Source organism: Parus major, chromosome 28 (assembly GCF_001522545.3).
Source record: "Parus major isolate Abel chromosome 28, Parus_major1.1, whole genome shotgun sequence".
Taxonomy (NCBI): domain Eukaryota; kingdom Metazoa; phylum Chordata; class Aves; order Passeriformes; family Paridae; genus Parus; species Parus major.
The window spans coordinates 2,523,012-2,547,044 of record NC_031797.1 but is presented as its reverse complement, the minus strand read 5'-3'; the positions used below and the strand labels follow the sequence as shown (position 1 = coordinate 2,547,044).

Here is a 24,033-nt window from a genome sequence, read left to right as displayed (position 1 = left end):
TTGCTGGAGCAAAACTGTGCGAAGGACACGGCTGTGGGGAGAAGGCAGGGGGCCAGAGATGGAATGAAACAATGTCCAAGTGTGTGGGGCAGCAGTGCTGGGGGTGTCAGTGCTGCTGTGAGCAGGAACCCCCCCAGCACTGCTGCCCCACACACTTGGACATTGTTTTCCACCAAATCCATGCAGAATCACAGCACTGTGATGTCAACATATTGTCCTCCAACATCAGAGGCTGTGCCATGGCTGTATCTTGAGTGCCTTTGGCAGAGGAGATTTAGGCAGTTTCAGAAGAGAGTTAATGATCTGTGGAAGCAATCAAAGCATCATTTCATCAGAGAGACACTATCAGAGCTACTGGGGATCCCTCAGGCTCCAAAGTCCACCCAGATCCTTGTGGCCAAGGAGTGACAAGGACGTCAGAAATTCAGTGAGATTCCAGTTTGTAACTCAGCTCCTGCTCCAGGGTTTTCTATCCAAACAATATTGCAGCAGGCTGTGAAGGCACACCAGCACACCCACAGCTGGGTCCATGCTACTCATCAAAATCCTGTTCCACCCTTTTGAGACTCAGTAATTCACCTGTGAGAAGGAACAGCTGAGGAAGGGGATTCACACAGGAGTTAATTCAGCTGAGTCCTGTCACTCCACAATCAGAGGATCTACAGATGCAAAGAGGATCCCACCCATCTCTACAAAAAAAGGCTGCAGTTTTAAGGTCAAACCTCAGCTGTTCTGCCTCGCTGCAGACTTTGGAAAGGCATTTTAAAATGTTCTGACAACAGCAACAGCACTTTGCATCCTGAACTTTCATCTATGTTCAATTGCTCATCTTTGAACAGCTGGAATTTATTCCAACAAACCCACTGGTGTGTGTGTGTAACTTCACTGTGGGTCTGTGTGTGCCAGAGGGAGCCCCAACACATCCTGCAATTCCCACTGATTGTTCCCACTGCTGGCTAACACGGACAAGACCTCAATTAAAGCATCCATCAGCCCAAGCTGAGCTGCACCAGTCTCATGGCAAACACAGAAGGCTTCCAGACAACACAAACACCACGTGCCTCTCTGAGAATCTGGCATTTCCTGCAGATTAACACACCCAGTCGGTTTTACACCAACCTGCCCTGAGCTTGATTCGGCTCCTGGAGTTTTGCATCCTTTTAGGAAGTCACAGATTTAGGCACGGCTCAGCAGAGCCCTTGCTGGAGCACCTGAGCCGACTTAACCCCATCACATGCTCCAGCAGCACCGAGCCCAGGAGAGCGTGGGTGAGGAGGGGCTCATTCATCTGCTGCACTTTGATTCATGTCCCGTGTGCTTGACCTGAGAGGAGCCCGGAGGATTAATGAAAATCACATGCTGGGCCCTTTTCCTGGTGAAGGATTTAGTCAGTTTGATTCCTGAATGCTCACTCTGCCATGGCTGCTCCCAGCCCAGCATCTTCCTGCCAGGAAATTTGGGCACTCCCAGATCCCAGGACAAAGGCAGCTCCAAGTGCTTTTGCTTTATCAAGCACCCTTACGGCACTCAAGTTTGTCCACCTAAGATCTGCATAACCATGCCACACAAAATATTCAGGTTTTCCCCTTTTGTTCCTTCTGAGCCAGCACTGTTTCTGTCAATTCAGAACAGGAACCACAGAGGGATTTTCTTTTGAATTCAATGCAGATTATATCAGAAACTCTGTACTGAACATTTTTTGGATTGTGGATTACCATCAAGTTCCATCTTTTTTTTCCCCAGGTAATCGTATCGAATTCTGATTTGAAAATAATGCAATGGTAGCCCCATTTTTGTAGACCTCAGAGTGGCCTCATATTCCAGCAGTGCCTAAATGGAACAGTTTGGGAATGATGCTTGAAAGGGTTCAGACTGCATCATTTCCATGCTGAGCACATGACACATGCATGGAAGAAAAGGCAACAGGATATATAGATATATAGATCAGGAAAAAAAAGGGGGGGAGGAAAATAGTAGAGACATTAAATACTAAGACAAAATGACCATTAGAAACTGTCATAATGGAATATTCATCATGTTTTTGCACCTTAATAAGAGAACTGTCCATCAGCTGCTGTCCAGAAGGGAAAGAACAGGGTAGTATCTCATGGTGGACATGTGTTAATCTTACTCTGGTGCACAAGGAGGACACGAGGAGGCACAGAGGCTTCTCCTGAAGAATTAAACTGGTTTTACCAATTTGTTGGGAGAGTTGGAGGCCAGAGGAAAATTAATGAGTGGAAAGCAGCCAGGAAAAATCTAGTCCAGTTTATTTACTAGAAACAGCACAAAACAAGCTATTCTATTGACCTCCACTGCTTCTTGGTGAGATTTACTGTGAGCCATGAGCGAGTTCGACACGAGTCTTGGAAAAAAAGTGCATGAACATAAGCACCAAATAAAATGAGCAGCCAAATTCCTGGCTACTCCATCCACTGACCTTAACATTTTTGCTCACTAAGGCTCTTTATTCCAAACAGCAGCTCTGAGACAACCAAGACTGCCAGCTCTATTTTTGCACAGAACTGCAGGGACAAAGTTAATCCACCTGGATTGGAGTCCTTGCAGTGGTTTGGGCTGTTGTCACGTCCTGCTCAGCTGTTTGTTGGAACACATTACATCAGCCTGGCTTTAAATGGGATCTTTCCAGCTTAATAGTGGAAGAAAAGATCACAGAGAGTGTGTTGTTCAAACACAGCAAGGCTGAGAAAATAGGAGGGTTGGTTGTCCACTCCTACAAACAATTATCTAAATCCTGCAGGTGCTGAACTGAGCAGGATTCCTGCATGATTTCCTGAAAGGAAAAGGACTAGGAGAGCTGTCTGCTACTGAATACCTCTCATCCTCAGTTTCCTTGATATCTTCATTTTTTCCTGATTTCTGAATATTCTGTCTTTTCTATGAGATGGAGAAATTCAACATCTTTACTTAAAATGTGCTTGAGGGCCACCTGTACTTAATGCAAGGATAGGACAAGCTTTAACCTTACTAAAGAGAAAGCCTTTGGATAAATGCAAAGGTATTGCATTACCTGCTGGAGTCTGGGGAACACTGGGCTGCTCAGCTGTGTGGGAATGTGTCTCCCTTTCTTCTGGCAAGTTCTTGGCTGCAAATACAAAGAAAAATAAACTCATCTGTCACATAATTCGTTAGTGCATCTCTAGAAAATGTTTGCATTTCCAGAGGTGGCATAATCAGTTCCCTGATACACTACACACCTTGAAAGCCCATGCAGAATCTCCAAAGCAAATTACATTTCATGGATTTAATTTTTATCCAGGGGCATTCACTTCAGATCAAACAGTAACACTAATTTTCTCTTCAATTCATTCTGACTGGTAAAACATGTATTCATGTTTTATAATCAGTTATTTCAAGCTCAAAAGCAGCTGCCCTTATAATTTAATCAGCTGTACTATGAACAGTAGAATAACACAGAGCAAGTCTGGAATTCTCCTCCTTCCCCTACACCACGGGTACGGAATATTAACTTACTCAAATGAGGATTTACAACATTCTGCAACTGGACCATGACAGAAAAGGGAAGTAAATGAAAACCTACAGGCAGAACACTGAGACATGGGCATCTGCTCTATCCTGGTGTTGTTCCTGCACGATGCCACCTCCATCTGGCAGTGGTTGGGGTAGATGTGTCCGTCGGAGCCGCAGACGGGCTCCCCGTCGTAGCCGCAGTCCCGCGAGCACAGGCACTGCTCGAAGTACTCATCCTCCAGGCAGCCAAAGATGTTGTTGCAAGGGCCAGAGTGGACAAATCCTGGGAATGAGACAAAGCCAGTCAGTTTTGTATAGCACAGGGAAGGTGGAATGGAAATATTTCAAGGATATCAGTTTTTATGTTGAATTCTCTAAGATTTCTAGCAGGAATTTACAAACTTGATGGAATTAAAAGCTCTGGGAACAAAGTTGCCTTATTTCAAAGAACACTGTGGTGCAACAGCTTTCTGAAAGGGGACAAAGCAAATGTTTTTTGGTCACACAGCACAGAAGGGAACACACAGTTTCTGGGGAAAGTTACTCCTTCCATGGATGTATGAAATTGTTCAATCTTCCTGCAGTTAATTGTGGGACTCCACTGCAAAATAATGGAGAGAAAGAAAACCAAATTGCATGGTAAAGATTTTTTTACGTCTTGGTTTACTGACATGTCTCCCCTTGTGCAGGTTCTTCCAGAATCAGACATTTTATCTTGCCTCTGAAGCAAGTCACAGTCACTTTATTGTCTGAACAGCACCACTGGTCTGTTTGTCATGACTTTAGCACTGCAACCCCTCAAACCTTTGTGAAATTTCCATTAACACAGAGAGCAAAACACAAACATTTGTCTGAATACAATTTTGAGTTCAGAACACCTGTGGGTGCTGTTTTTCCAAAAGATCTGGGTGGTTTTGGGGTAACTCATGGTGGTGGGTTTAGCACTGGCTAAAATCATTAGTGCACTTACTTATTTTTTGCTGTGAGATATGGATTAGGAGAAGGGTAAAACAGGCTTAAAATTTAAAAGGTATGAAGAAAATTTTATTAACAGGACTAAAAGAATAAGAAGTATTAGAATAAAATTTTTAGAACTTTTTTCCTTCTCCTTGCCTGACTTTTTTTTTTCTTAACTGACAACATAGAGACAAAACTTGGGATTAGGCACTGAAGAAGCTCTTAACAGCTTTTCTCAGAAGAATAATTTTCATTGGGTGGCTTTTTTTTTTCTTACTAAATATTAATTAACATGAAACCAGCACACTCACCAACCCACTGGCTGGCTGAGCTTTCCACCTCGTTGCAGGTTGGGCCATCGCAGAGCTCCCGGGCCAGGGGGCTGTTCTCACTCACGTTGTAGAAACGAGTGGCTTCAAAAGCTGCAGCAGGGAGGAGAAATCACAGCTGATTTCAGAAATGACAGCTGATTTCAGAAATCACAGCCTCCTGCCTGGAGATGTGGTGTCAGCAGGGATCAAAGGGAAACAGGCACAAACCTGGCTCGTAGTAATCGTACACTTTGATAGGAACAGGGGCTGTTTTCCCAACTATGTGCTCTCTGAAAGCTTGGACCTTCACACAGGTCATGCACTGGCTGGGAATCTGTGTGAAATGGTGTAAAAGACTCAAAAATTACACTTGAAGAGAGAGATGAACACAGCATGTGCCCCAAAGTAACACACCAAGCACAAAGACAAGAGTCCAAGTATAGGGACAGGGATAATGAATAAAAACCAACCAGGATAAACTAAACCAGGATGCTTTGCTGACTTTTAAAACACATATTTGCCACAGAGCAATGGCAGATAGTCCAGCTGTGATCCCTGGCTTGCCCACAGCCACCAGACAATTTCCTGCTGCTGACCAAGCCAAGAGAGATCTCACCTTCCACTCTCATGTCTGTGCTGTGAAATCTAAATTATTCCATGTTTAGCACTGCTAGTTGTACCTGAAAGTGAGGTTATTTCAAAGCAAAAATCTAAGTGATATCTACCCAAAACTACTTCATGAGCTGAAGTGAATCACCTGCCTCTGCTATACTTTTGTTTTCAAGAAAAACCACAACACCCACCTGCAGCAAAAGAGGCTCAAGCAAGAGGCCAGTTAAAGCTGCAGAGATCCTCACCCCTGAGGGACCCCAACACTCTGCCTGTGCCTCATCCCCTGGTCATTTGCCTTTCATCAAAATCCAACAGAATTATAAGAAAAAAAGCCATTACCTCATCAAAATAAAATAGGACTTTTCTTCCATCCACTTCATATCTTTTTAATCCAATTTGCTTGTTCATCAATAACTGGGGGTAAAAAAAATGAATTAAAAAAATCATTGTGTTTAGTTTAATCTCATTTTATAGAAAACAGGTAGAAGTGAGAGAATAAGTTTTTGGGTTGCTTAGAAAACTGATCAGACACTAAACTCCAGGGATTTCTTCTGCTGGAAAAGGGTGCTTCCATAAGAGAGGGAAAATGCCAAAGAGGTTGAAGTTGCTGTCACACGACTGAGGGGGAAAAGCCACCTGTGTCCTTCTCTGTGTCCTGCTGAGGAATTCTGGCAAGGTGCATTTATCCCCCTGGGACTCTGCTGATGCCTCATCCATAATCTCATTGAGCAGCTCCCAGATTGTTTTCAGTACCAAGGCTCCAGCAAGACCTCAGAGACCCCAAACCACTCAATGAAATCTCTTATTTCCACCCCTCAGACCACCAGGGAATCTCCTGGACCGCACTGGGGATTGGCAGCCCCCTCCTCCCACCAGCTGAAAAATCCAAAACATTCTTCTGCCAGGAAAATTAATCCTCACATTTGAAAAGAGCAGTCATTTGAAAGAGCCCCAGGCACCCTCCCTTTTGACAAATGGGGTCAGGCCAGGCCTCTGCTCCTCATCTTCTCTCAGGGATTTGGAATTTGGGGTTTGCATTGTACCAGGCAGGCCTACAGACCCAGCTCTTCTGCTTTTTAGCTGCACATCTAAAGAACCTTTTCCCCAACTGTGTGCTCTCTGAAAGTCTGGACCTTCACACAGGTCGTGCACTGGCTGGGAATCTGTGTGAAATGGTGTAACAGATGCAAAAATTACACTTGAAGTGGAGAGAGTGAATGAACACAGCATGTGCCACATCTAAGGGCACTTCCCACATCTCCAAACCTTTCTTTTCAATTTTCCAAAAGTTCCTCCTATGATTTCTGCACTTGGAACATCTCAATACCATGACTGTCTTGCCTGAACAAACACTACTATTTTGATAATTTGTATTTAGAATGCATCTGTCACGTGGAAAATATCTAATACTGAAGCTGGGGAGGATGAGGATTTATGGAAAAGGACTTTTGTGTTTTAATCAAAGTTTGGGGAGCCAAGATAGGGCCAGAGCACTCTATTCTATAACTCTATTCTCCAAACTGTCCCATTCCTTCAATTTCTGTCAGACAATCCCATTTGTAACAGGAATATTCTTGTGGGGTTTTTTTGGTTTTTAATGTTACTTTGAGATCGCAGGCTAAAACCTCTGTGGAAAGTGGAACAAATAATTATTATTATCATAATAATTATTATAATAATTATTACTACGATTATATACTACCATATTATAATACCATTATTATTTAAAATGACATGGAACAAGCAGCATTCCCACATTGCCCAAACCTGCCACCAGCAGCTTTAGCTGTGACTCTCCTCAGCAGAGATTTGTAAAACCCTGCTCCCCAGCTTCCTGCTATTCCTGTAACAAGCAAAGCAACATGTGTTTAAGTCCCACACAATATGGAAAGGGCCAATTTAATTTGTCCTTATAATTTTAGGGGCCTGGTGGTGGCTGTTATTACTCAGCAGTCCATGGCTGCAGACAGTCCTTTTATGAGGGCACGGAGACGCCGGCGCCACCGGGAACTGCTCAGCTCAGCTAAAGCTGCATTTTTTCTGGTGAGGTTTGATAGATCCCAGCCCGGGGTGACCTCCTGACCCTGTCGACATCCAGCATTATTAGGAGGATTTGTGGCCGGGCTGCCCGGGTGTGCACAGAGCGCTCATTAAGCGGAGCTGCCCCAGGGCTGCACGTGGGGCTGCTCCCACCCTGGGACCAGGGAAAATCCTGATTTACAGCCCAGCCCCTCCACTGCAGGCCAGGGAATGGGGAAAAGGCAGCAGGAGCAAGGATGGGACTTGGCTCTGCTCGAGGTGGTGCCCAAAGTATACGGTGGAACTTCAGTGAATTTCATGTTGGGCCCATGTTTGGTAGCCATGAAGAAATCACAGGTTTGGGTGGGAAGGGACCTTAAAGCTGATCCCATTCCACCCCTGCCATGGCAGGGACACCTTCCACCATCCCAGGCTGCTCCAAGCCCCGTCCAGCCTGGCCTTGGGCACTACCAGGGATCCAGGGGCAGCCCCAGCTGCTCTGGGCACCCTGTGCCAGGGCCTGCCCACCCTCCCAGCCAACAATTCCTTCCCAATATCCCATCCAGCCCTGCCCTCTGGCACTGGGAGCCATTCCCTGTGTCCTGTCCCTCCAGGCCTTGTCCCCAGTCCCTCTCCAGCTCTCCTGGAGCCCCTTTAGGCCTTGCAAGGGGCTCTGAGGTCCCCCCAGCAGAGGTGGATCTACAGGTGGGGTTGTAGCTGCTCTTTCACTGCCTGTCTATAGATCTGCTTGAGTTTTGCCACCACATTTCATTTTTAGAAATGCAACGGGGTTTCTGCAATAAAAACCCATGGAATTCAGCTCTTCAAGGGAAACAGTCCCTCTTGAAGATGCAAAATCCTTCCCTGTTTAGGAAAATCCCCCTCTTTCCAAATGAAGCAATTCTGATCTGGCTATGGGAACAGCAGAGTCTCCTGGGCTCACACACTTCTGACAGAAATTCTTGGCTGTGGCTGCCCCTGGATCCCTGGCAGTGCCCAAGGCCAGGCTGGACGGGGCTTGGAGCAGCCTGGGATGGTGGAAGGTGTCCCTGCCATGGCAGGGGTGGCACTGGATGGGCTTTGAGTTCCCTTCCAACCCAAACCATTCTGTGATCTACTGCAAACAGAAGTGTTTTGTGATATCACACAGCCACCACAGTGTGGTATCAGCAGCAGTGTCCCTTGACATGAATCCCCTCACATTAATAATTTATTCCTATTTATTCTCAGTGTTCCTCTGCTCAGAACATGCCCAGCACTCCCTGAGCACAGGCAAACCATCACACAGAGCACAGGAGGAGCTTGTGAGCAGTAACTCCACACAAACTGAGCTGTCTGGTTCCCAAGCCCTTGGCTGGGACAGCTGTGTGCCAGCAGCCCCAGGGCAGAGCACAGCTGCCCTGGGAAAGGGGAAAGTGCTCAGGAGCAGTAACACAAGGGCATGTGGGACTTTCTCTGGTTCCTCAGCCTAGAAACCCTCAGCTCTGTCCCCTGCTGACATCAGGAAAGGAGGCATTCACCCAAATTTGTTATTTCTTCTTTGCCCACTGCAGAGCATTAAAAAAAAAAAAAGCAAACCACAAAAAAACAGTACAGGGATATGTTCCTTAAGAACTTTCCTGTTCTTCTGCAGTGAAATCCCCTTTATGCTCTTTCTTTCAACCCTTTTCCTCTGCTCACAGAACATTCCATAGGTTTAACACCATAAAGATATCCTGCTCTTCTCCTCCTGGGACATTTTGAGCTCCCTCTGGTTCTAAGCCAGGTTCTCATCCATATTTTTTCTGTAATTCTGCTATTATTTACCTGAATGACTAAGAAAGAGAATGTATTTGACAGCACTACACATGACCCTCACTCCAGCACCTTCAGCAGAGGAGGGAAAGCAGGAACCAAACCCACTGCAGGCCCCCTCACCTCATTTTTCTCCTTTCTCTTCCCATGGGGATGCTGGAGAACTCCTGCTCCTGGCCTTGCCCTCACCTGAACAGCCACATTCAGTTTGTTGCATGAGAGAGAATATCAGACTCTCAGGCAAAAAAAAAAAACCCAATCCATTTTACATGCTTGGATTTGAAAAGAGATTTCTCCATGTGCAGGTTGTGAAGGGATATAAATAACTTCAGTTTTTCTCTTCATAGGAATAATTTCATATCTGATCCCCTGAAAGGATGCAATTGCTTCTCAGGGATTAATACAAAAATTTCTGTGGCTTCAGGGACACCCCAGAAGACATCTGACAGCAGCTCCTGATGTGGATTGTAAACCTCTCCAGAGGGCTTTTTCCTCCAAGAAAATGCACTGGTGTTTCAATTATAAATCAACAAAGTCCAGTGAAATCCAAGAGAAGATAAAGCAATGTGCAACTCCTCCTTGAATTATGATACCAAACTGAACTTCACAACAGTTCTATTTTAAAATTCTTTCCTCAGATCCCTTCCCCTCCTAATATAATGAGATAAAGTTATTAACAGGTCTTTTAGAAGCAAAATATTTTTAGCTCTTTACTAGCTCTCAAGGATGCAAAACTTTTACACCTCTTCAGTTAAACAATCTTTAAAAAAATCTTTGCAGCATAAGAACCCCAACAGTGAATACAATGTTCTACAAAACGTAATGAGTTGTAATGAATGTAATGCTCCCACAAATATAAAGCAAAGCTCAAGATTACAGTTCATCTGCCCTGAAGGGCTGGCTGGGCACGAGGCACATTCTGTCCACCTCAGCTTGGCTGCAAGAAACACGATGGATGTTCTCCCAGAGAGAAGGGGGAAAAAAAAAAGGGCAAAAAATTCCAAGACACAGAGCCTCCAAAGAAATGGGATCCAGATGTTGGAGATAACACAGCCCACTAAGCAGCCATAAACAGCTCCTGTTAGAGCACATTTGCACCTCAGCTTTTCCAAAGGGGCTCAGTTAATTACTGTGCACTGGCTCAGCAAAACCTTGGCTTGGCCTGGGTTGGGTTTGCTCAGAACTGCTTTTCCCTCATTTCAGAAAGAGATTTTTTGACAAGTGAAATCTCTTCCTCCCCCTTCCCTATTTTAATTGCATCTTTTCAGCAGTGCTCTGACACTCAGTGGCCTCCTCTTGTCCCTCGAGGGGGACCCCAGCCCTGCTCCCCATCGCAGCCCCTTACCTGCTCCAGGCTCTCAATATCTGCCCGAAACCCCGAGAACAAAGGCACTTCCAGCACAGCCATGTTTGAGGATCCAGAGTGCAGCCATCTTCCCATGGGAACATAAAGAGAGAAAATGGGAACAAACTCAAGATCCAAGACAACAAATGGACAACTCAGAATGGAAAACCAACTCCAGAAGCAAAAAAAACAACCCAAAACACCATATTAAAAGGCTCTCCTCGTTGAAGTGCTTGTGGAAAGACAGTTTGAAAATCCTCTTTTCTGCTCTTATTTAACAAAATTATGCTCAGTTCACAGAGGGTAGGAGATGTTCTGGAGCAGAGAGGCAGAAAACCAGAGGGATGCAGTCACCTGTGGGGTTGCTTGCCTTCTTTTTCAATTAATCACTGAGAAAATGCACTTGGTAAAAGGAAATAAACGCTTGGAGTAGAAGAAACTTCTATTCCACTGTGACAGGAAGGCTGTAGATGGAGTGTGGTGGGAGAGGGATGCTAATTCTCAACACCAGGTAAGGTCATTCAATCCTGGGCTTTCATAAATGGCTATTTCACCCCTGACACTGAGAAAAGGGCTTTTGCTAATGAGTCAGCAAAGCCACTGCCTCGGTGTTAAAGAGTTCATTGCCTAGATCATCCTCTGGAGCATAACTGAAAACTCAGAAAACCCTCTGAAACTGAGTTGTTGTTGTGTGTACAAAGAACCCACATACAGGAAGGTGTGGAGACAAAGTCTGTCAGGACTATTGCAAAAGTCTCAGTTTTTGCAGCATGGCAGAGGAGTCTCCATCCTAACACAGCTCCTGGAATCCCAGAACAAGGCTCCTTTTCTCTGCTCTGCCAGCAGCTCCCAGCCCTCCCTCCTTGGCAGCTCACCTGTTTGCTGTGCACCACCTGAGCCTGGGCCCAGCAGGGCTCATCAGCTCATGGCCAGCACTGAGAAAACACAGTTCCACAGCTTCCAGCACCAAATTTGCCAGCTCTGAGCTGGCTCCTGCAGGGCCCCTCTCTCTGGAGCCCCCTCAGCTCAGGGGGTGGTGAACTGGCTGAGGATGGGGTGCCCCACCCATGCTCACAGTAGCATGAGGTGGCCTGGGGACAGAGCCAGCTGGCTCTGGGTGAGGCACTTCAGGGCTCCCAGAGTCATTAAACCTCGTTAATTCCCATCTAACTCCATGCTCAACACTCCCTAATAAATCGTACAGGATCCCTTTGCCTGCATTTCCCCAATCTCTGTTATATATCACAGCTTTCTGTTTTCCCCTCTGTGTTCTCCCTAACCCTTCAGAAGTGCCCCAGGGACGTCACTGGGCATGACAACACTTCATTACATCCCAAGAACACCCCCAGCTCAAAATATCTCAGCTGTCATCCCTAGCTGCACTCCTCTCTTCTCACTGCCCAAGCAAGATGATGATGGAGCTGAGAGCATCATTACAGGAAGAAGGGGAGGAAAGGAAGATTTCATTTGCTTTTGTTTCCTTTCCAAGCAATCCATCTCCCTGCACTGGGCTTCCTCTCAAATTTCTGTCTTAGCTCCAGCAATTCCCAGGACAGAAGTTTCAGAACTATCAGCAGAGGTTGTGCTGATGCAGGGCAGCCTCCTCAGCATCTGACAAGACTGTAGAATTTTATCCTCTCCCCTGAACAGGATGAGGGCTTGGGCAGGGGGAGAAGAGGTTGGCACAGTGACACTGTGGCCCTGGGACAGTGCCTGTGCCACAACACAGCCCCGTGGGCCAGGGGCAAATGTGGGACTGGCAAAACGAGACCCCATCTTCTCCTGGGGCTCTGCAGGAAGGGGGGCCAGAGTTTCCCATTGAACTCTGATGCAGCCACAATTCTCCATTTCCATCTGAGTCACTCACATTTCTTCACTGGAGGTCAGTGCAGCAGCAGCCCCTCCCCAGCTGCCACGCTCCTGGTCACAAACATGCAACTTAGTTGTGAATTTCTTGGGAATGGTTTCTCCTGTTGCACAGCAGGATGTGTGAGCCCTCTTTATTTACTCTGGTTGTGGCTTTATCTCTCTTGCGTCAAATTTCCAAAAACCTTCCTAAAAATCCAAGTGCCTTATAAGATCAGCAACTCCTGATGACTGCAGTAGTACAAAGGTGTTTAAGCAAAAGTTTAAGTGGATTTAATACTGGTCAGAAACTATTCTTGCTGATGTTTGTCTATAGCCAAGCTGTTTTCTTACAATAACTTGAGTTTTCCAATCTATAAAATGAGACAGAACTGTTCAGGTCTCTGTAAAGTGCTTTGAGAGCTGGAAATGAAACTTCTGGGTCATGCCACTTTTAAAAGTTATTTTACATTTCCTTATATGGAGGAAGGAGATAAGGAATTTGAGAGCTTATTAACAAATATCTGCCTGTGTTGTACCTTTACCATAGATTCCAAACTCATACAATGGCAGCAAGCATCTTCCGTTAGGTTTTTGGTATCCAAAACTGAACCACTAAGGAGCTCAAATTATAAAGTCAAGTCAGTAATATTTATAAAACTATTGACACAATTAAGATATTAGTTAACCAGTTGAATTTACCTTGCTCTCTGAGGCTTTTAAGAAAATAATCCAGAACTTTTTCTTTTCATCCTCACACAAACAAATCACATCACATTTGTAATTTTCAGGGTTTGGATAATAATGAAACTCAGTGATAAAACCTCAAGGTGTTGTTCTTATTTCTCTACCTTTGACACACTCTTAGCACTGAAATGATTGAGAATGACCTTGGAATGACTCTGTCCTACAACCCACAGAGGTGCCTGAAAGTTCTGCCTCACCCTGCTCAAGATCCAGACGGTGCAGCAAGAGAGAGCTGGGTGCTTTCCTGGCACAGAGGGGCTGAGCAGCAAATGGAACATTCTGTGGGGAGCAGGATTGGTGTTTCCTACCTCGTGCAGGTCTCCAGGATGACTTTGTACTCGCGGTGGTCCTGGTCCGAGGCCGGGTCCTCGTCGTCCCCCAGGGCCCTGTCCCTGTGCAGGGCTCCAGGGCGGTTCTGGGCAGCAGAGCCCGAGCGCAGCGGGGCTGGGGCTTGCAGGTGCTGCTCTGCCTTGGGCTCCTTCAGGTTCACCAGGAGCTGGAAGGCTGGCTTGGCAATAGGATCAGGTACATTGTAAGTGACATCGATCTGAAGAAGGAGAAGCAAAGCACATCTGGGTGGTTTATTACAGCTCCAGTGTTTCAAAGTGTCTACAAATGTCCCATAAAGGCCAGCACAGAGACAAGATCTCTTCAGAAGGGGGGAATGGCAGGCACAGAGGCTTTTCCACACAGTTATAGCTCTATAAACTCTGCCAGAGCTGATACAGTCACATTCACTTCCTAAATTGAAGTAGCACCATGTTTTAGAACTATTTTTAGAGAAATTCCAAGTGTAAGTCCTGCCTCGAAGCAAAGTGGGATTACAAAAGCAGCAAACAGGCTGTGAGGATGGAGAACATCTGCTCCCATGCTTTCTCCAGCCCCATGAGAACCTTACCTGCATCAGACAGCAGCCTTCACCTTTGGCACTCACAAACAGCCCTGTTGGAATACTGGGGATCTGGGGAGAACACACAGGTGAGACACAGACAAGACATGGCACACAGAATGGAAATGAATATTAAATTTAGCCCTATTGTGTACAAAATAACTTTATAAAAGACACTGCTGAAGTGAGGTGAGCATGGCTTAGTCTCTTTACCACCTGCACTTAAAAAGGCAGAGACAAACAGCAGCACAAAATAAACATCAGGCACTGGTTATAGTGAAAGATGCCTTTAATTAGGAGTGCTGTCTCCTTCATAGCAGAATCCAGCCACAAACTCACAGAAAGTCCCACAGGTCTCAGTGCTTAACTTTTGTTTTTACCATCCACTGATTCAGAACCCAGCTCACATGGATTGCTTTAAAAATCTGCCTGCACAAAACCACCTACCACTGCAGTCTGAAGGACTTTTTTATTCATCTTGTTAAGCTCAAAGGTCTCCTGGTAGTCCAGGTTAGTAGAAGCCAAGGAAATGGTCAGGTTGACTCCTCCAACATAAGAAAGGATGGCATATTCAGCCAGAGCCTGCAGGGCCACACAGGTGTCCTGGGGGCCAGAAGAGGGAGAAATCAGAATAGTGAAGAACACAGGAGCACAGCAAACTTCCAAACAGCTCTGCTCAGCTCCAGGCGGCACAATCTTCCTGATTAATTCATATGGCAAAAGGAACAGCAGGTTTTGCTCACTTTTCCTATCAAAGGCACCTGTCTTTGCTTTGAGGACAAAGTCTGTATTCCTTTCAAATTACCAGTCCAAGGAGGAAGCAGTAAAGAGAGCTGGGAAGTTTTTCTTCTCACCAGAACACAAACAAATTCTGTGAGGAAGATGGAACCTCTGCATTCCTGAATCAATTGACAGTGCATACATCCCAGCTACCTGTTCCAGAGGCAGCTCACCTGGGTAGATGAGAATCCTCCCAGTGCATTCCTCTGCTGTGAGAGCCACTTGACCACAGGGAGTGCGGAGGCCACGTCTCCCAGGAGCGTGTAGGTCAGAAGGGCATAAGATGTCATTTCCACTTCTGCAGAAACAACTGAAAGAGGAGTGAATTAAAAAAAAAAAAAAAAAATCAAAATACTACCTAAAGGGCAAGAATCCAGGCAGGTCTAGAGATAGTTCTATGAATATTTTTTAACTGAAAAATAATTCTAAAAAGTTAAGAGTCTGCAGAAGTAACCGCATGAAAATGGAAGTTAAAATGTCTGCACCCAAGGTGCTTCACCTCCTAAGATATCTCTGCTTTCAACATAAGCCTCCCTTCACACAACAGATAACCAATAATAAAGATATTCACACAAGAGATCAACTCCTTCTCCTTGACTGTAATTTGTCTCCCACTCCAGTTCTACTCTGCTGCTGCCCACACTGTTGTCCTGCCCTGGAGATTTTCATACAGCATCCAGTCAGATCCCTCTTGAACATTGCTGCACCTGCATCATATCCAAAGAGTCAATGGCTTTTAAGTGGCTTGAAAATTACAGCATCACTCACTGTTTCTGTGGCTTTGACAGCCAAAGTCTAGAAAAATCAGCTGAAGTGTCAGTGACCAGTGATAAAATCCTTAGGTCCATTTGAAAACACAAAGATAAATAGCTGTAAAATTAAATATACTTGAATTCACACAGATTTCCATTTTGAATTATTACACCCTGACAGAACAGTGAGAGCCACATGGGATTCTGTCTTTATAAACCTAGAGTGAAAGCTGATGAGACAGCTGGGGCTGAAAAACCTATCCTGTCTGAACCACATCTTGCTCTGTCTCTCATTTATTCTTTCAGCATAATGTTACCTGCATTTTCTGAGCTCTCTTGTCTCTGGACCCTGCCCTGACTGACAGTTTTAGAATACCCTGTATCTTATAAACAATTCACTGTAATCCATGCAGGCTGGTGTGGCAGCCCCTTCCCTTTTCTCTGCCTTCACACTGCAGGTTCCCAGTTACCTGATTGGGAGAGTCCATCATTAAAGCCCATGAAGGTGTCTTCATCAGTGACAAGGGTTCCTGTGAGGCTCCAGTGTGTAAAGCCATCTAGGAGAAGAGGGCAGTGGGACATGGGTGTTACTAGAGCAGGAGTGCAGCTGATCCTCTGTGCATGGGAAGAGTCAAATTCCACTTTTGCATTGGCTCTGTGCCCTGAGCTGCACTGTCCCTCCTTTTGGACACCCAGTCCCTGGGGCTCCCTTTGGAATGATTCAGTGTGACAACTGGGGTCATTCTTGGATTTTGGATTAAATACACCATCAGGGAATGTGAGGTGTTACAGGGCAAGCTGTCACTGCGAGGAGAGCACTGCAGAGCCTCTGAACAGCCTGACATCGCTCTGCTGCTTAGAGAACCCTGCTGCTGAACACCAGGGCTGTGGCTCTGACCTCTGTGTGTGCCATTCACTTAGGAGCTGATCCCTTGCAATTCAGAATATTCTGTGATCCTGCTGCACTTGCCTTCCTTCAGCACCAGCCACATGTGTGGAGCCCTCTACAAAAACAGCCCCCTTGCTTACAAAGCCAAACTGCCGTGAGGAATCCCTCATCTCCCAGGCCCCATCCTCTCCAGCAGCTCAGCATCCAGGCTGTGCTGGGCTGCTGCTGTGGGGGCAGAGCTGAGGGCTGGCTCATACCCTGGGTGATGGCCATGCTGTTCATCCTGCGCAGCATGGCAGCCGCAGAGGGGCTGTGCAGCAGGCTCAGGGCGTAGGCGCTCAGGGCCGTCGTGTAGGGGTCCTCTGCTGAGTACAGGTTGGACTCCAGGAAATGTTTTGCTTTGTCAACAGCTGTTCTTTCTTCCTACATTCACAGGGGAAAGAGCCCAGAACAGATGTACCAGTCTCAGAAGTTAGAATGGCTTTATTACTCGTTACATCGTGCCCATTAAAAAAACCAACCAAACAAAAACCAATGAAAAAAATCCAAACAAAAACAACAACAAAACAAACTCAGAAAGATACATTTTGCTCCCTGCAGAACAACGTTGACACTTTCCCTAAGAAAAACAATGCATCAAAAATACAAGAAAAGGTGCAAACAGCAGAGCAAGAATGATTTAGGCTAACACTGAGATACACTTTTTCCCCCCTAAAGGTGAAGAAATTCCATGTCCCTGCAAGGCAGCAGATGAACAGGGCAGGGGTGAGCTCTTTACTGTAGCTTTGATTGTGTTCCTGACACTCTGGAGCGTCTGGCAGACGCCAGAGGATAATAAAGGCCAAGGTTCCCAGGGGTCCCTGCAGCCAACAAACATGTTTTATTAACTCCCCCAATGACCTCACCATGCAGGAACGTGGCTCTGATAATTTATAGAAACAATTTAATTGGACTTGATGTAATTTGGTTTCCTTTGATTTCCCTGTGGCACTAACCTTCCCCTTCCTCATTTCCTAGCTAAGATCATTAGGAACACTCACAAATCTCCTCTAGGAAAACCATTAGAATCCACAGAAACTGCTCTGCTGGGGCTGCCTTGACACACAGCAGCCCAGAGAGAGCATCACGTCACTGCTCAGAGGGGGACACTGCTGACAGGGAGGCAGGAAGTTACTCTGTGAGCTCTGCAGGGTTTTCTGAATTTTTAATAAGGTGGAAAACCTTCCACTCCAACGAGGACAGGGGGTTAGGGGGCATCTGCCTGCAACAGCAGCCTGGTCTCACTCTTCAGGCTCCACAAGGATGGATGAGGAGTGCTGAGGTTATCAGAGCTCCTGAGTGGGCACTGGTTGTTCTGACACCTCCACAAACTCACGGGGCTGTGCCTGAATGGATCCTTTTGTCTGAGGGCAGATCACCAGGAGATGCTGTAACATCCACTACACCTCTTTTCATCTTCCAGGCAGCTCTGCCTGTGCACAGCCACCACTGCCCTCTCCCCTGGCTGAAGGGCAAGGGAAATCTTCCCAGTCCTAGTTAGTGGGGATGTGTCACTATGATCTTATCTAAACATCTCCATTCTAGTGCAGCTGCATGCTGGCAGAAACACATCAGGGGGTGGGAGCACTGTTTTACCAGGAGTTTTAAGAAGGAATCCCTAAACCACCAGTTGTACTGGGAGTTTGGGTTTTTTTCAGTGGAACTGGCCATTCCTACGTAGCTGCTTCTCTTTCCTGCAGTGTTCCTGCTCTGTCTCATTGCAAAGAAGAGAAACTTTTCTCTCCAGAGCCCTCAGTCCAGCCCATTGCAGGAGCTCAGCTCTCTGTAATCTAACAGCAGTAGCATTTTGGCCACTGCAGCCAAGCCAGACCACAAGAGTTCTCTGGATCCCCAAGTTAAACTGCTTTTAGCACCAAGCCAGGATTTCTGAGTCTCTACAGGCAAGAGACCAGGATCTGCACAGACTGCACTCACAGCTTAAGCTAAGAGGCAGAAAACACTTTCTGCAGTAATTTCTTGGAGTGGTTGAGGGATGGGGCTGCAGGGAAGTGTTTTGCTCTGGTGGAATAATCATGAGCTGATGGCTGAAGGGTGGGAGACCACCTTGAACAACTTCAAATTCCTTAACTTCAGAACAATCCCAAGGCTTTCCAGCAGCCTCTCTTCCCTGGATGCTGACAGTCATTCTAGAGAGCACAGAACTGAAGGCAAACAGCAGCAAAATGAAGTTTAAAAATAAGAGAACAGAGAGAATTTTTGAAGCTGTTTTAACTGAGCTTTTGTTACCTCAGAAGTGACACCTGTTTCCAGAAGAGATGCAACCACATAAGCTGTCAGGGAGATCTTCCCATGGATCCCACCCTGGAAGGACAAACAACACAAACCACTGGGTTAAAACCAGAGAAAAGAACACTGGAGGAAGAAAAAGAGACTTTGAAATAATACAAAGGATGTGTTGGAACTAGAGGAGAAGCTGAAGCATCACCAAATTTCTTTTCTTTGCACACAAGGAGCATAAAATTTAGGAACCCAAGCCCACTGTGGTTGGGGCCAGGTCTCAGCTGTCCCTGGCCTGAGGACACATTTAATACAGTATTTTGTAAGAATTCACACCTTGCTTTCCATCCTCTGGGGACACCCCACAGACACATTCTGAGACCATTTTTAACTGAAATTCCCCTGGTTCTCCCTGTAGCATTCCAGCCTTTCAAGTGCAAAATTCATATTCAAACTGCATCACTTCATGCTCTGATAACAACTCTAAAAATGTCCTTGCTGATCCTGTGTGGTTTTTACCTGAATGTCCTTGTTTAGAATCCTGCCCATAGCAGGGAAAGAACCATCTTCTTTCTGGTGCTGGATTATCCAGTCTTTGGCAGCTGTGAGTTCTTTGGGGTCAATGAAAATAAACCCACGAGACTGAGCAAAGGACTTGAGCACAAAAGCTGTTAACCTGTAAAAAGGAATTAACCATCTTTACTGAGAAAACAAATTCAGAATACAAAGTACTTGTAAGGAAAATACTGTGTTCTTGGAAAGCACAAATTGAAAAAAGTCTTGTTGAGAAACACTAAATATTGTTGATAAAATGTTTATGGGACATAAAAGCACCTAAACACTGTCCAGGCTTTGGATAAGAAAAGGTTTAAAGGTCAACAAATTAAATTGAAAAGTAGAACTCAATGGTGTATTTGTCAAAATTATGACACACTCTAAAATATAGTTATTTTTTATCCCAAATTATTGAAGTTTTTAAGATCAGACTCAATATTTTAAAATTAAGAATCAATATATTTCTCATAAGAAATCCAGATCCTTTCCTCAAGCCTGAAAGCTATGTTACACTTTATATAGAATTAAGACTTAAAAAAGCACGAGAAGTGATTTTGGAATTCTAAACCTCTGACAACAAGTGTGAGCCCTGGCCAGCTTGGGGGGATTGAGTCATTGCATTGACAAGCCCCTGAGGAATGGGAGGGTAGCAAACACTGCTGCCTGGCAGGGGATTTTTCGAGTGTTGAGTAATTCTGTGTCACTGTATCTCCCATCCAGGGGCTGGGATGGAAGATCCCTGTCTCAGGAAGAGCAGTGGTGCTGCAATCAGAGAAAACCCCAGCATGGATGGAGCAGAGGGATGGAGCCCTGGATGTCCAGAGCTGAGCCCTGGGATTGATGCCACACAAACCTCTTTGTCTTTGAGGGGTTTTGAGCTGGTTTTGGTCATTTTTTTACCCTGGTAAAAGCTTCTCCCACTTACAGAGACAGCACATTTCCCTGTACCTGCTTCAGGTAAAACTCCATTCCCTAATGGAATCAGGTGCTTAAATGCTCCATAATTGCTACTCCTATTGCAGATATGATCCTTAACTACAGTTTTGTGCCTGAAACCTGGACTAATTAGCAGATTTAACTCTCTAAACTGCTCCTGAGTCCTGAATCACCTACAACACATCACCTAATGCAGTCAGAACACTCAGCAGCACTGTACAGCAATTCTGTAGCCACTGAATATTCTTGCATTATTTCTGTTTTCCACTGTGTGTGATACCATGAGAGAAGCTGGAAAGTTACTCCTCTTTCCCAGCCAATTGTATATTTTTCCTGTTTAGCAAGCACTTAGCACTTCTCCAGCTCAGTTTTAAATAGTTACTCACCACATGCTCCCTGATGAGTCCCTCTCCCCAAAAGCACTGTAGGAGCCGTCCTGCCTCTTGTAGGTCAGCTGGCGCTGGTAGCCTGGAAGCCACAAAAGAATTGGGGGAGTCCAAAATCTCCTCACACAGAATAAAACAAGTATTTAAAGTGAATGAAGACTCAGAACATCTGGAACATGTGTAAGGGATTCTGCTGCCCGAGGCAGCTTCTTATTCTGCTGTGAGTGAGAGCCAGCTCTGTGTGCAGTTCATCCAGAAATCTGCTCAGGATAACATCTGGGACACTGCAGCTCCTGCCTTTTGGACACTGGAAATGCTAAAAAGCTGATACTTCTCTGAAAAAAAAAAAGCATTATCAAAAGGTTTTGACTTAAGCATAGAGCCACTCTCCTTCCATTTTACTTCCATTTACAAATGAAAAGGTTTTGCCTGTGACATTACAGCTGGATTCAGACTTTCCCCAAAGCTGTTGCTTGGAACGAGTTCAGGTAACATCACAACAAGAGCTGTGATCTCTGTGCACGTGAACAGCTGCAAGGGCTGTCCCAAGGCTTGTTTTAGACATCACTATTAACAAGGTGAATGCTGAAGATAAGAACTCTCTCCTGGAATGTCTTCTGAGGTTGAAAATGCTCTTTTTCTGCCAGGAAAATGATTTACTTCTCAAACCTGTTTGTCTACACCCATGTCCATCCTAGCAAATCCTCCACAGGGATGAATACACAACCCACACTTAAAATAAAGATAAAGCTCTGAAACACCCATTGGAGTCAAACCCCCCAGGATGGATATTTCTGATAAGGAAAACTCCAATCTGCAAGAAGATTGTGTCAAAAGACTTTTCATGCCTGCTGAATTCTGCAGCAGGGGAGGAGGTGTTTTATTCCACTCCACATGACGTTTTTATGGGAGAGGATTATTGTTTCATTTCCAGAGGTGAAGTTTCTCTGCTGACCTCTGCAGATACAGGCAGCTCCTCAGTCCCTGAGGAGGGGCTGCCCATGACTCCCACACTTCCCAGTTGCTCTGTAGCCCCCCAGTGCTCACTGGGAATGGCCTGAACAATGGGAGGAATGAAGACCTAGAGATTGATGATGCTCTTGGAGCAACCACATCTTTATCAGGGGGTGGTGGGATAGGTACAGATACCTGGCAGAAAGCCTAAGTAATGGTATTGTTTTTTTCTTCTTCCAAAAAATAGGTGTTAAATTAAATTAAATTGCTTTTTTGCCCCCTGCAGCCCTCAGGTATGATTTACTACTGAGCACTTCCTGCTTAAACAGCTCCTCAGTGCTCATTTCCAGTGTGCAAATGGACACATTCAATTCTTATATTTTATATCCCTCTTCTCATTGTTTCTGTTCCTCTCTTTTTGAATGTTCATGGTGCCAGTACTGCCAAGGCTGTGGGTTTGACCCCTGCATGGGCCATTCATTCCAGAGCTGGACTTGGTGATCACAGTGGATCCCTTCCAGCTCAGGATATTCTGTGATTTTGAGCTGGATTATGCTTCATTGCTCTTGCTGTTGTTCTTTGGTTGTTGGTTGTGAGTGGCACAGCACAGACTTTATGTCTTGCTTGCTCTTCTGAACCCTCCTCTTTTCTGAACACTCTTCTGGATGCTGGGGCTCACAGGAGAGGTTCCCCTCTCCAGTTTTCCCCTGCTCACCTGCTTTTTTTTGTGGGGAAGTAGAAAAAAATACTGTTTGGTTTCTCCCAGGCCACTTCTAAAGAAGAGGAAATACACAGGAATTGTTGGGTATCAGCATTTTCCATGATGGATGATTAAGGGATGAAGTTTTCTGGCTTGGTAAATCACAAAAGCCTTCTAGAGTGAGCATTTCCCATCTAAACCTTGTACTTGGCAGGGCTCCAGTAAACACAGAATGGTTTAAAACTCTTGGGGGTTTCTTCTGTAAGGGTTAATTAGCAAACAGAGTTTGGAGCCAAAAACCTGGAAGGTTTGCAGATTCATAAAAAGAAACAAAAGCAAATGATGTTGCAAAGGAAACACTGACTCGGGCCATTAACAAATTCCCTTTGCCTCACTGCTCCCAGCAAGCACAGAAAATTACAAGTGAAATGACTGGAGCCAGGCAGAGGAAGCAGCACTGGGCTTTTGCTGCTGAACACAAGAAATATCTCACATATTACATTTTATATTTATATTTTCAGAGGAGAACCACCTAACCCTGTCACCTCTGATTTCATGACATGACTATTGTCTGACTCATACACAAGAGAGCTTTGTCCCTTTGGGTCACTCTTGTTTTTAATGATCTCTGAATTCTTACTTGTCCTGAGAATTGCACTGAGTTATAAAACTATTTTGCACGTGGCTCTCCCCAAAACAAATGCTGAGAAAAGCAGTGGGGGAAATTAAAAAAAAAAATGTTGTTTTGAGCTGCTTAGTAAAGTAGGACAGGACATTGAAAGGACAGATAACCTAGAGCCATGTAATGAAGGCTTTTAACTACTTTGGATACTAAATTTTGATTTTTGGTATACTGTTACTAAGAAAACACTGTTGGAAAAAAAAGTCCAGAGAAGAGCTATAACTCTAGTAACTAAAGGCTTGGAAAGACAAATTATGAATGAGGCAAAACCCCCTAAATATACAGATTTTTGCTAAATTTAATTTCCTTCACTTTCTAAAATGTTTAAATGTAGAAATCAGCTAAGGAAGAAAAGATGAAGATAAATCAATAAACATCTGAACTAAGAGTTACTGAAGGGAAACACAGGTTACATATCAAGGGAAAGTGTTTTGCCATCAAAATCTGTCAGACTGTGAGATTATCCTGCAAGACATGATGAATCCTCATCACCTGGGCTATTCATGATTAGAAAAAGCAACACGTAAAGTAAAACTATTAATTCAAAGCCTTTTCTCCATCTGTAAATTTAATTGCAATGGGTTACCTTGAACAAGGTAATCGGTAGCTTCAACCTCCACCTCGTGGCTGAGCTGCTTGGTTTTCTGCAGGTATTTCAGGACAAAGACATTGGGAGCAAAATGGATCATGTTCTGCTCCCCACAGCCAAAGGGCAACCTCAGCAGGTTGTCCAGGTTGTTCAGAGTAGGACCCATCACATCTCCTGTTTGAGAAAGAGGGGAATTGCTCAGGATTAAAATTCAAGTTTCCTTTTGGTGTTTGATGATTAACCCCCACTGACTGCACTGGTATCTCCTGGCTACCCCAGAGTCAGCTCAAATAAACTGTGACATAAGTGGGAAGTCCTTCAGCTGATAAGTCCTAGCCCTTCAATCTCTTGTTGGATTAAAGAAATTCTGCATTTCAGCCTTTGATTATCCACGACTTCCCTTTGATTATCCACAACTTCCCAGTTTAGACCAGTTTAGGACATGGCACAATTTATGATGAGGATGACAATGCAATAAATACCATGAACTATAACAGACAGTGCCCCTGCAAAGCCCCTCAC

At 45.1% G+C, this 24,033-nt stretch overlaps 1 protein-coding gene across 3 annotated transcripts in view; it reads right to left on the bottom strand.

The window, feature by feature from the left end:
• The window catches only part of CPAMD8 (C3 and PZP like alpha-2-macroglobulin domain containing 8), a 54,957-nt gene that overhangs the window by 6,330 nt on the left and 24,594 nt on the right, over positions 1–24,033 (bottom strand). For all 3 annotated transcript variants that reach the window (XM_015651842.3, XM_015651840.2, XM_015651841.2), the window contains exons 26-41: positions 23,509–23,685; positions 20,587–20,668; positions 19,229–19,385; positions 18,719–18,793; positions 16,690–16,855; positions 16,014–16,100; positions 14,965–15,101; positions 14,459–14,614; positions 14,021–14,083; positions 13,431–13,669; positions 10,531–10,618; positions 5,712–5,786; positions 4,989–5,094; positions 4,761–4,871; positions 3,563–3,775; positions 3,032–3,106 (exon numbers count right to left, since the gene is read on the bottom strand). In XM_015651842.3, the coding sequence (XP_015507328.1) occupies positions 3,032–3,106; positions 3,563–3,775; positions 4,761–4,871; positions 4,989–5,094; positions 5,712–5,786; positions 10,531–10,618; positions 13,431–13,669; positions 14,021–14,083; positions 14,459–14,614; positions 14,965–15,101; positions 16,014–16,100; positions 16,690–16,855; positions 18,719–18,793; positions 19,229–19,385; positions 20,587–20,668; positions 23,509–23,685 (2,007 nt within the window). The remainder of the gene's footprint in view (positions 1–3,031; positions 3,107–3,562; positions 3,776–4,760; positions 4,872–4,988; positions 5,095–5,711; positions 5,787–10,530; positions 10,619–13,430; positions 13,670–14,020; positions 14,084–14,458; positions 14,615–14,964; positions 15,102–16,013; positions 16,101–16,689; positions 16,856–18,718; positions 18,794–19,228; positions 19,386–20,586; positions 20,669–23,508; positions 23,686–24,033) is intronic.